The 11,348-nt window shown below is 39.4% G+C and overlaps 1 protein-coding gene across 1 annotated transcript in view; it reads right to left on the minus strand.

Moving 5' to 3' along the window:
* Positions 1-11,348, minus strand: part of LOC130578296 (transcription initiation factor TFIID subunit 4-like) — a 102,333-nt gene that overhangs the window by 28,818 nt on the left and 62,167 nt on the right. The window contains exons 11-12 of the mRNA XM_057374272.1: positions 8,333-8,463; positions 6,271-6,396 (exon numbers count right to left, since the gene is read on the minus strand). Of these exons, the coding sequence (XP_057230255.1) occupies positions 6,271-6,396; positions 8,333-8,463 (257 nt within the window). The remainder of the gene's footprint in view (positions 1-6,270; positions 6,397-8,332; positions 8,464-11,348) is intronic.

Here is an 11,348-nt window from a genome sequence, read left to right on the forward strand (position 1 = left end):
CCGGGGAATCATCGCACCCGCCCTGCCCGGCCGGGAGCCAACAGCGCCCCTGCCGGCTGGGACTGGAACTGCACCAAAGGGGAGGCTGTGTCTCTGTRAGGCTGTCACTGGGTTTGKGRYTGGGYTGGTTGTTGCTATCGTTATTGTTACTTGTTTCACTTTGTTATACATATTAGTAAAAACTGTAATTCCCTTTTACCCATATTCTTGCCTGAGAGCCTGTAATTTTCAAAGCTGTAATAATTTGGAGGGAASGGGCGGGGGGTCACATCCACCACTCCAAGGGGGGTCCCTGCCTTCATTGGCAAGCACCAATGTCTCTCAAASCAAGACAGAAACCCAGGACTGATCTTAAGCAGGTAACATACTTTAAAATACATTAAAATGCTGTCTCCTACTGAGAACTTATTCAGCAAACCAGGTTTGTTAACATCTCTCCCAAACACCAGCTACTTTTATTAAACCAGACAACCTGATATTTTAATTGTGAAGAACGAAAGTGCTCTGTGTTAGAAAGCTTTTTATCTGAAACTGAAAGCTGCCCAGATCACATTAGGACTATGGAAATATTGGACTTTCAAAGTATGAAAAGCAGTGTATGTTAAATGTGTGTATTCAAAATAATAGAAAAAAGGGGGTTCATTAACATGTTACCAAGCGCCCTAATGTTCCAAACATCAACTTTTCCCCTGGCTTGTGTTAAGGCAGGAGCCCACAAAAAGAGACTTCTAATTACCCACATAACRGTGGTGAAGTTTTAAGGGGATTTTGGATTTCATAGGATTGTCTTAAATTASAAAGAAACATTATTTTTTAAATGATTATGGTATTTATAACCCATGTAATACTTAAATACATGCACCAATTATCTTTAAGACTGGAGCATACTCTGCATCTGTGCAGATGAACAGACTAAATACTTCTGACATGATTGACTATCATAATTATTCAATATTTTGATTATTAATGTCAAAGTTGCACTATTGCTGAGTTTCCAATTCACTAAAAATAAGAAGCTTTCTGTTAGATTTGTAAGGATTTTGAAGTACCAGCTTGCTACACCTGTGTTGGGACAGGTCTCACAGGGTCTCGCCTGCGTTCAGCCACAGCAGATCCCAGTTAAGGCACTCAGCTCTCCTGCCCCTTCCCAATACATACACTGRGAGTCTGTAATGCCTCAAATTCATCTTTTCTCATTAAATAAGGTTAAGAGTCACAACTGCAGGTGCTGTACTATAGAGAGCCACTGCTGTGCCAACAGTTTCAATTTTAACCTATTTTTCCCCATTGATGACATTAGAACTTCACCCACGGCTGTACCAGCTTATAACTTTCACTTTTAATTAAAGAAATTAAATTGGCAACATGAAACACTTTGCTTTCACATTAGCTTTGTTAATAAAAAGTGGAAGTTAAAAGCATCATAGCTGAGGGTAAAACGCTGCTCAGTGTTGCGACCATGGTGTGGTGGAATGCAAAAGCACAGGTATAAAAAATTATTTACATYAAAATCATTAAAACTGCAGTAACAAATTCGGAGAAATTCAGAAAAYTATCTCAACACAATAACTCCCCCTTGCTCTCCTCTCATCAGAAGCAAGTTCTAAGTGCCCAAGCGGGCAGGAGGCTGCATTGTATCCACTGCTCTCAGAAGAGAGGGAGAGGATTAAATTGTAACCATGGCTGAACTCCTCTCAGACTCACGGAGCAGCCACTCCAAGTCATCACAGCACTCGTGTGGAAGGAAACCTGCAGCACCAAATTTCAATGATCTCTTTAATAAAAAAGCCCTTCAGCCTGTAGGAATAAAAATCACTATCATCGTTAAATGCTAATTAACTTTACAAACAACTCTACACATTAATTTCCATTTACTTCTAWAAATTTTCTTTTTACAGAACATCTTACTCTTGTGATAGTTGTATTTAAGATCCCAGAACTTGACAGACTTGTGCTACTAATACTCAGCATTCAAAAATAATTGACTAATTGACTATATACATTGGAAATTAAATTTCAACATTAATTTTATAATAAAATAAACATGCATTCAGCCAGTTGGAGCAGATCAATTAACACACTACTTCATCATAGATTCTAACATAGAAATACGTTTCATTCATTTTCTGAGAGCCAGGACAACCCCAAGCTGTAACTTTTTACTGTCACCATTCTCTCCAAAAATAATTCAAAAAGAAAAACAACAAAGCAACAACAAATCAGCTATAACCTCCTACTCTTTCTGCTGCCAGAAATGTTTCCATTATTAGCCCAGAACTTCATTCAACCTGACAGACACCACCTGCATTTTCCAGGTTTTGGAAATAGTTCTGAAAGCAGCAAGAAGACAGATTTACTATAATAAGACCAATGCTTTGTTGGGTTTGAGTTGGGATTGTTTTTTTGTCGTGTTTTTTTTAATAGAAAATCCACACAAGACACACCATGTCAAATGTAAAGGTAAATTCCTCAAGTGATTTTAGTCTGGCTTTTGACCTTTCTGCAGCCTCCAGCCTCTCCTCAGCTCTCCCCAGCATTCCCCGTTCCAGTCTCCAAAGGCTGAGGATGTCTGGYTCTGCACACACAACAGCCAGTGGCTCTTCCTGCCTAAACAAACCAGGGCCAAGAGTTGACTCTCCCAAATATTCCCTTTAAAGAGACTGCTCTGCTGTTCATACACAACATGGTCCCTCCTTGTGCTTTTYTTTTCACCTGTGATACTCATGCCAGGAAGGAAACCCAAAATCAGCAACAACCAATGTAGCTCAGCCCCTCCTGTGCGTGTTGTGGAATATTTTGGAATGTTGTGGAATGTCCTGAAACGTGGGACGTTGTGGAACACGATGCTGGATCCCTGAGGTGCAGGAAATCATTCTGGCTTCTGAAACAGTGCAATAGTGATTTCAATTTTTAGATTTTTAATGTAAAAGAAATTGTATGTTGCATTGCTACTACAGTATAGCATGATTTTTCCTTTGCTGTCACATTTGTCTTCCCCAAAATATCTCACTGGAATGAGAACATCAGTCACAATTCTTCAAAGCTTGTGATATGAAGTTTCTATTACTCAAGTATTTCCCAGGCAAGGRACACAAGATTTTGTCAAATTCTCTCATTCAACAAGCTAAATAATATTGCTTGTTTGTTTCAGACACTCATGTAGCTTCAAAGTTAATTTTAACCTCAGTGACTTTCCTTGGAATGTCAAAAATTGTATTTTTTGAAACCTAACTTCAACCTTCTCATCTGATTTGATCTCTCATTCTCCCAAAAACACTTCCTAAAGCAAAGCCAACCCCATCTGAGTGCTTACAAATTTTGCAATCATTTCCAGCTGCAACAACTGAAATTATGATTCCAGATCAACCAGAACACTTGTGTCAATTTTTTTTTCTCCTCCTAAAGAAACGTACCTACCACTCAAAATAACAAAAACCTGCACACCTGACACTTTCTTTGGCCATCATTCACATATGAATGTTTTTAACCCTTACTGAGCTATAATGCTAAATCACCAAATCAGTTTCAAGACTTCCCAAAGACTCMTGCTGCCTCCCCTTTGACTTAAATCTATTCCTGCATTTTTCATTATCTTCTCCAGCCATTATCCTGTTACTGAGTAGATTATTTAATACCATCCACTTCCAAGCCCAAAACATTTCCTTCACTATCTTAATCTTCATCAAAACCTGGACTGGGCTATTACCAAGGTTCCAAAGTGTAAATAATCACAAAATACTGTTCACTGTGCAAGTTCAACCTGTTCATGCTCTTCCAAACAAGGCAGTAGAGGAGGTACCACCAGCAGGACACTTTGAAACTTTCCCTGAAATTATTCTGCTGAGTAACATTAAAAACATGTTGCACAATGACATGTCAAACACAACACCTCCAAGATAGAAGATCACAGTGTTTGCTTAAAAGACACATTAAGAAGCTGTAGTTATAAATAAATACTAGCATGATTTTTACATTTAAGCATCTGTAGCAAGGAAAAGAGAAATTTCACTTTAAACCCCAAAGTGTTTTATCCTTTAAAGACAACACTGTCAAGGWGACAAAGGTGCCATGACTGGGGGAACAAAGCCTTTTTATGGTGGGTATTTGAGCTCCAGAGGCAGTTTAAGCATCTCCCCCTCTCAAACACAAAGTGGGTACTGAGGGGTACCACGTCACCAGGCAGCTGGGGCAGGTTTTAACTGTGCCCATTTCACTACTGTGTCATTACAATTACTGCATCCTTCCCACACGGCAAGTTCAGAAAATAAACAGAAAAAAACAGATTCCTGGGCAACGAGTTGGAACACAAGAATTCAGAATAAAGACCTCAGCAGATATCACTGTTCATGTACAGGTGCTTTTGCATTTCAGCAGCACCACAGATTCTAAGGAAACAATGTAAAATCTATTGTTTAGAATATACATTTGTAATCTGATCATAYTTTGCCAAACTATGTCCTATGTAAGCCTTGCAATGGGTCACCCCTGCACCAGAACAAACTGGGGAGCAGCAGCTGAACAAAGGCAGCTTGGTTCCAAAGTGGCATTCACAGTCAAATCACCACATCATATAAGCATCTCCCATGAGGTTCACAGCATCTTCAACTTCTCTCTCTAAACATTCATAGTGATAAATCAGCACTGCTCTTCCATGGCTACTCTGGGGTTTGGTTTTGTATTTTTAACACCTTCATTTATTTTTCACCTTCAGATATTTTTACARTATACCACATATTTCTTCCAAGCTGTCTCCTGGTTATGAATTCATTATTTTGATTTATGCATTCATTATTTTCATTAAGGTAGTTTTTTTTCAAATCAGTTAGGGGATTCTTTTAATTCCTTTGTTGCAGAATTATTTCATTTGCTCTTTCTGTAATCTGTAGGAATCAAACTTGATCATCATGTATTTATTTACTAAATTCAGACTTCACAGGACTTTATATTAGCCAAGACTAAAACAATAACAAAAAAACCTGCCCAAAACACAGGAGGTCCTCTAACCCAATCTCAGATCAGTCTGCATAAGGCTTTGTGCAGTCAGGGAAACATTCCTCAACTAAGGACTATAAGCTACTGCATTTTTCTCAATGCCCATTAAAAAAAACCAACCAACATAACAAGCAGAAGGATACACAGAAAATGATTCATYAGGGTATATTCATGAATGGTAAAAATAGGATAAAAAATAAGTAAGCATTTATTTTTAAAAACTAAGAATTAAAAATGAAAACAGTAAATATGTTTTCCTCAAAATATTTAGAGTATCGATGTTATGTAAAAATTTGTGGAATATTTAATATGGTGAACAATTATAAATTGAAAGTGCAAACAGACCAGATTACAGTAGCCAAATTGAGAAATAGATTCCTAAATAAGCAAGGCTAGTTTTTTTTTAAAAAAAACCTCTCCATTTGTGAACATTAATGGCACAAAATCAGGAGGCTGTGCTGCAATTGAACGTTGAGTTGCTCTGTATAACGTCTTCAGTACATACAATAAATAATTAAGATTCAAAGACAACTAAAAATGGGATAACTAAGAGTTAAATTTATTTTCAATTAGATTTGATATATATAATTAAATTTACAGTTACAAATAAGAGATTTATCTATCCCTATGTGCTCTTGAAGCATTATCATCTGAGTTTGTTGTATTGCACAAAAGAACTTGAATATTCAAGTCTCTGGAATTAAAGTTACAAAGGAACTAGTCCTGAAGAAATGACAATTAACTGAAGACAGGCAGGAATAAATCAAATAATKCACTTATAGAGAAGCAACTGGAACACATTTAAATTGAGATATACAAATGAACAAAACTGTTTAAAAACAAAGCCTAAAGACTTTAGATGTAAAAAGCTTCCAAAAAAATCCTTAAGAATTTACTGAATTTACTTAAAGATCAGAGGTGTAGGCTATAATTCTCCAGTAGCACAGAAACCTTTGGCATCTATTAAATTTCAAAGGCAATTGTAAAAATAATTTCACAGAGTTATTCTGAAAATGCTAACCACTGTCTCCTATATTGCCAAGAACTCATCAGATTCAGAGCTGTGTGTTGCAAACACAGAGGCATCCCAGGCACGTAGATCTGGAGTCAGCACAGATCAGAATCAGACCCTCGAGTTCAAGGTGTGATGKCACAACAACAGCACCTTCCCAATTGTAAGAAACAAAATGTGTTTATGGAACAGAGACCACAAAATTAAACAATTGTCTGAAGCCTATGGATTGTAAAGTAGTTACAAAACCAGAGTAAAAGTGATACCTTGGCTGCCTTCAGCAAGATTTCCCTCTCTTGTTCATCTTTCCTTTGCTTTTCTAAACGCTCCAACTGTTCAAAGAACTTCAGCTGTGACCGGACATCTGTGGCTTGTTCATACCATTCGTCATCCTGGAAAACAGGGACAGGCCTTTGGAAAAACACACCTTTTTAGCAAGAGTACCCACTTAAAGGCTGTAGGTGTTACACATTAAAACCTTTCCACTATACTAACTATAAAAAGAAAACTATCATTTTTCAGGCTCGGGGAATGAAGCCAACCCATGGTTAATAATGCAGCGAAAATCTGCTACTATAATTAATACCTAAGCAAATTAAAAAACCAAGCATTGATTTATCAGCACCAGATACATCAAAGAGTTTAAAAAGTAAAACAAACAGACTTAATGATGGAAAACATCTGGAATGCTTAACTTCATTACTGAAAAATCCCAGATATAGTTTACAACCAGGTTTATAACCTATAACTCCTGCATTTGTCCTAATCTTGAACTAGTAACAGACTTTCTCAAGATGCAGCATTATAAAAGCATTAAATGCTAAAAATTCAGTTGCAAATAAGTCTCTAATTACAATTAAAACAGAWGCTTAGGCAACTAAGACCATGCAAACTTTCCTAGTACACAACAACCAGAAGAGTTTATGGCAAGAGCCACATGGAGAACACTCAAAGTGTCAGTCAGAAAAATAGGATCTCCCCATTACTTCCATCCTATTTATCTGTTTAATATTTTCCTGACTACAATGCTACGAAATCAAAGAAGACCATTAACCAAGAAAAATGCAGAATACAATGACAATGCTACAATTCAGAGACGACACTATTTTTTTCCTAAGGATCTGTTAAGGCATTATTTAGAGGCATCTTTGGCTTAACATGGACTAAGYAAACTGTCTTCTGCTCAGACACCACCCTAGAGAAAAGGAAGGAAGGATTTAACACTGCTGAAGCTGATAAAGGATACTCAAAAGAAACAAGGAGATACTACTTTTAGTCCAATAGAGCAGAATGCATCCATCAATTGTAATAAAMAATGTAAGTGTAGGTAATAACAAGGAATAGTGGCCTTTATTTTTTATTCCATTTTCCTATCACAATAACTGATCATAGTCACAGATCACAGAGATGATTATTTTTGCAAATATCACATAGAATTAGTCTGACCATGACTCAGGTTTGGGAAATTGGTGGGCTGAGACAGAGTCCAAAGCTATTTGACTAGACTGCCACTCYAGGAACACAAAAGAGTACAACACAAAACCAAGGAAATATCTAAAAAAAACTGAAAAAGAGCCATTCAATGTGCTAAATAAATCTAAATGCAGCTTAACAACAGCCWACTAGTTATTGCCATCTTGGTTTTATACCAGTTTAACAAATGTAATTACTAACAAGCATCTTACTTTCACTGGCAAAGATATTTAAAATATATCAATAAATATTTTTGATTCATTTGACTTTCAAACTGGCTTTTAATTCCTTCCTCAACTTCCCCCCGGTTTAAGATATCAAAATTGTTTCAGTTCTCTTCAGGAATACAATCACTAACAAAAGAATCAGAGTGGCATTTTACCTTTAAACATTTTTTTAAAGAGAAAATCGTATTTAATTACAGTGAAAAAATTACAGCTGAATTCTTCAGTTGCTGTTTTAAGACACATTGGCCACTTTTGTAAAGTATTAATCTTTCTCACGTCCAATAAAGTCACTATAGATTCCTAAATACTGAAGTGATTTTGATCCAATTCATGGATACCTTGAACATAAAAGGAGCTATCAAGTTTTAGCCACAATCCACGAGCAGAAATGGCTCACACATGCTCCATGCAAGACACTTTAGCACAGAAAGACAGAAACAATTGCACACACAAATYCTGTGAGAGAGGAGGAAGATGAGCTGCCAGGCAGATGTACCCTCTCACCACCATCCCTCTGCTGAGCACACAAGGCAGCAGCCAGGAGCAGCTCTGCAGAAGGAACCAGACCATGGCTGTGCTCAGCATCCCCAGCACTCTGAGMCACAAACCCCTCTCTGGGCACACTTACTTTGTACGACTCCATTCGGTGCTGGGTTATCACCGTCACTTTTTCTATCACTGTTCTTAATCTGTTCTGTGTTGCGTGGGAAATAAAAGTAACGACCTCAGCTGGCACATCAGTAATTCCTAGTTTTTTAGCTAAAGCAAAAAAACAAAACAAAACAGAATTAGTTTACCCCCCACAGAAAAAAAGCTCCACATAATCCAAAATCATAAAGGACTTCATGTCACAACACCATTTTCCTGAATAGAAAAATCCATGGCAATGTACTTAAGTGGCTTTGATAACACATTCATGACCCCTTGAAAAGGGAGTGACTATACAAGATTGAAAGACAAGTCAGAGAATWTTTTTAAACCTGAAAGCATTTAAGAACTTTGCTGAAGTTTAGTCTAGCATTTTAAGGCATATCAGAGTGTGAGACAATCTGAGTTCTCAGTTGCTCTACACAAGAAGAAATAATTCATTTATTCTCAGAAGCCTTAGTGCAGATGAATTTCAGTGTCGAGCAGGTGAGGCTGCAGCCCTCATTCTGTTCTATCCTTTAGCCTACACCACTGGCATAATACTGATAACAGAAATTCTTTAGAAAGAAAAAAARAACTATTAGTTGAAGGCAAAGAAATAAAGTAATATTAAAAAGAGTTGGTTAGAAACACCAGTTGTCCCCCAACACATATTCATCTTATTTGGATATTTGATACTTCATGTTGGGTTTATAAGAAAAGCAAACAGTCTACAGTCRAATGTATTTATATATTTCAAAACCACCCAAACTACAGAAAAAAAAGAATATGGGTAACACTTAGGGACTCCTAAATTCATCCAAATAATTAATAACTATTAGATATATATTTGTAGGTATATGAATATATGTACTAATTTAAACCACAGTCGTACAAAGGCATATGTAGTCCTGGCAGGACAGTTTTCTGGAGAGAAAACTCCTTGTGTGCACAGACAGGGATGTACATTTTATACAGGAAAAAACTTGGCATTTTGCACGGACCACTGGAGCTGACCACCACAGAAGGACAAATACGCTCAGTCAGTTTTCCACGAATGGGCCAAGACTTTTAAAAGTGATTTGGTGGGGCCACATGAACAGGTATGCAAAACAGTACAGGAAACTGGTGACTATTTTGGAAAGCATTTCCTGCAGAGCCAATTGCAAGAGGAATCCCCATTTGGGGAAGGGTCCCCGACAAACGCAGACCTCGGATGCACGAGACCGCGTGTTTGCTTTTCGAGGCGTTCCTAATCTTGCCCTGGCTAAATCCAAGAGCCAGAAACCAGCCCACGTCTAAAAAGATGAAGTGGGAGAAGCGAGCGGCGGGGCCGCGTCCCGGGGCTGCCGGCAGCGGAGCGGGACGGGGCGGGCAGCGCTCGGCGGCACCGGGAGCGGCACGGCCAGGGAGAGCTGGCACCCATCGCGTCCAGCGGGGATCTGCCCCTTTCCTCCTTCCCCTCCCTCGGCTCCTTTTCCCCCGGGATGTGCCCCTTCCCTTCCCTCGGCTCCTTTTCCCCCGGGATGTGCCCCTTCCCTTCCCTCGGCTCCTCTTCCCCCGGGATGTGCCCCTTCCCCTCCCTCGGGTCCTTTTCTCTCGGGATGTGCCCTTTCCCTCCCCTGGCTCCTCTTCCCCCAGGATGTGCCCCTTTCCCTCCCCTGGCTCTTCTTCCCCCGGGATGTGCCCTTTCCCTCCCCTGGCTCCTCTTTCCCCGGGATGTGCCCCTTTCCCTCCCCTGGCTCCTCTTCCCCCAGGATGTGCCCCTTTCCCTCCCCTGGCTCCTCTTCCCCCAGGATGTGCCCCTTTCCCTCCCCTGGCTCCTCTTTCCCCGGGATGTGCCCATCCCCGGGACTGCAGCACCACAGCCCCACTGCGCTCCCCAGCCGCACCTCCATAGCACAGCCCTCCACTCCAGCTATGGCTGCAGTTAATTTTAAGGACCCTTTGAAGTCGWTACCTCTTAAACCAACTTGATCACTGAGTCCCTATCTTACACATTACCTTAAGGATTTCAGCAAGATGTATATATGCTTTTTAACTAATTTTTGCTTTATCGTGAGGAAAAAAATGAATTAAACCTTTCTTGGTGCCCAATTTGTGCTGTGTAATAGAGCTGGAGCTGCACTCARGTTGCTGAAAGCTGAACGTGTAATGAGAAGCAGCCACACGCATGAAATCCCAATGCTGCWACTGCCACCCTGGCAAATGAAGTCCTTGAAGTGAGGAGGATTATTCCTATGGGCAGCAGCGATTCCTCTAAGTCAGACTGGCAATATCAAGGCCTATTTGAGCATGCACCATTATATTATGCAAACATATGTAAGCAAATCCTTCAATCAAAATATTCTAGTCTGAAAGATTAAATGCAAGAAAGAACATTTAATTAACTAGTATCCAGAAAAAATGTTTGAGTTGGTAATTTCTGCCATATTCTAGGTAAGGGTGTGAATGTGTATTTGTTATAATTTTTTGAATTTCAGTGTAACTACAACCACCCAACTTCCCTGAAAACACACATCCCTTTTATAATAAGAACTATTGGGTTTTTTCCCAATAGTTCTTGGGTTTTTTCACAATAAAGGTCTAATTTTAAATAATTTTATTCTATGTAAATTCAAACATTATAGGACATTTCTTGTCCCTTTAACTCTTCAGAAATTCCTCCATAATCAAAGAATCATTCTCTGAGATACCCCATTCCTTAAGATTCTTTTCCTTCATCAGACCCTGCAATATCCCAGTAATTTTCTTCTCCAAAAATCCCCCAACACAATATTCCCAAGTCCAGAAAAACACCTGGAGGCCAAGGAATCCCTCAAGAATCTGTCCTGGTGACTCAGGGACCTCAGGGGTGCAACTCAAAGCCACCTCACCAAGTTTGCAGGTGGCACCACCCTGAGCAGTGCAGAGGGAAAGCACTGGTGAGCAGAACAAGAGGAACTTCATGGAACTCTGGAAGGACAASTGCAAAGCACATTCCAGTGCCGGGGAGGGACTCACTGCAATGCCACAGG

Source organism: Malurus melanocephalus, unplaced genomic scaffold (genome assembly GCF_030028575.1).
Source record: "Malurus melanocephalus ecotype Western Australia unplaced genomic scaffold, MMel_1.1 scaffold_221, whole genome shotgun sequence".
Taxonomy (NCBI): Eukaryota; Metazoa; Chordata; class Aves; order Passeriformes; family Maluridae; genus Malurus; species Malurus melanocephalus.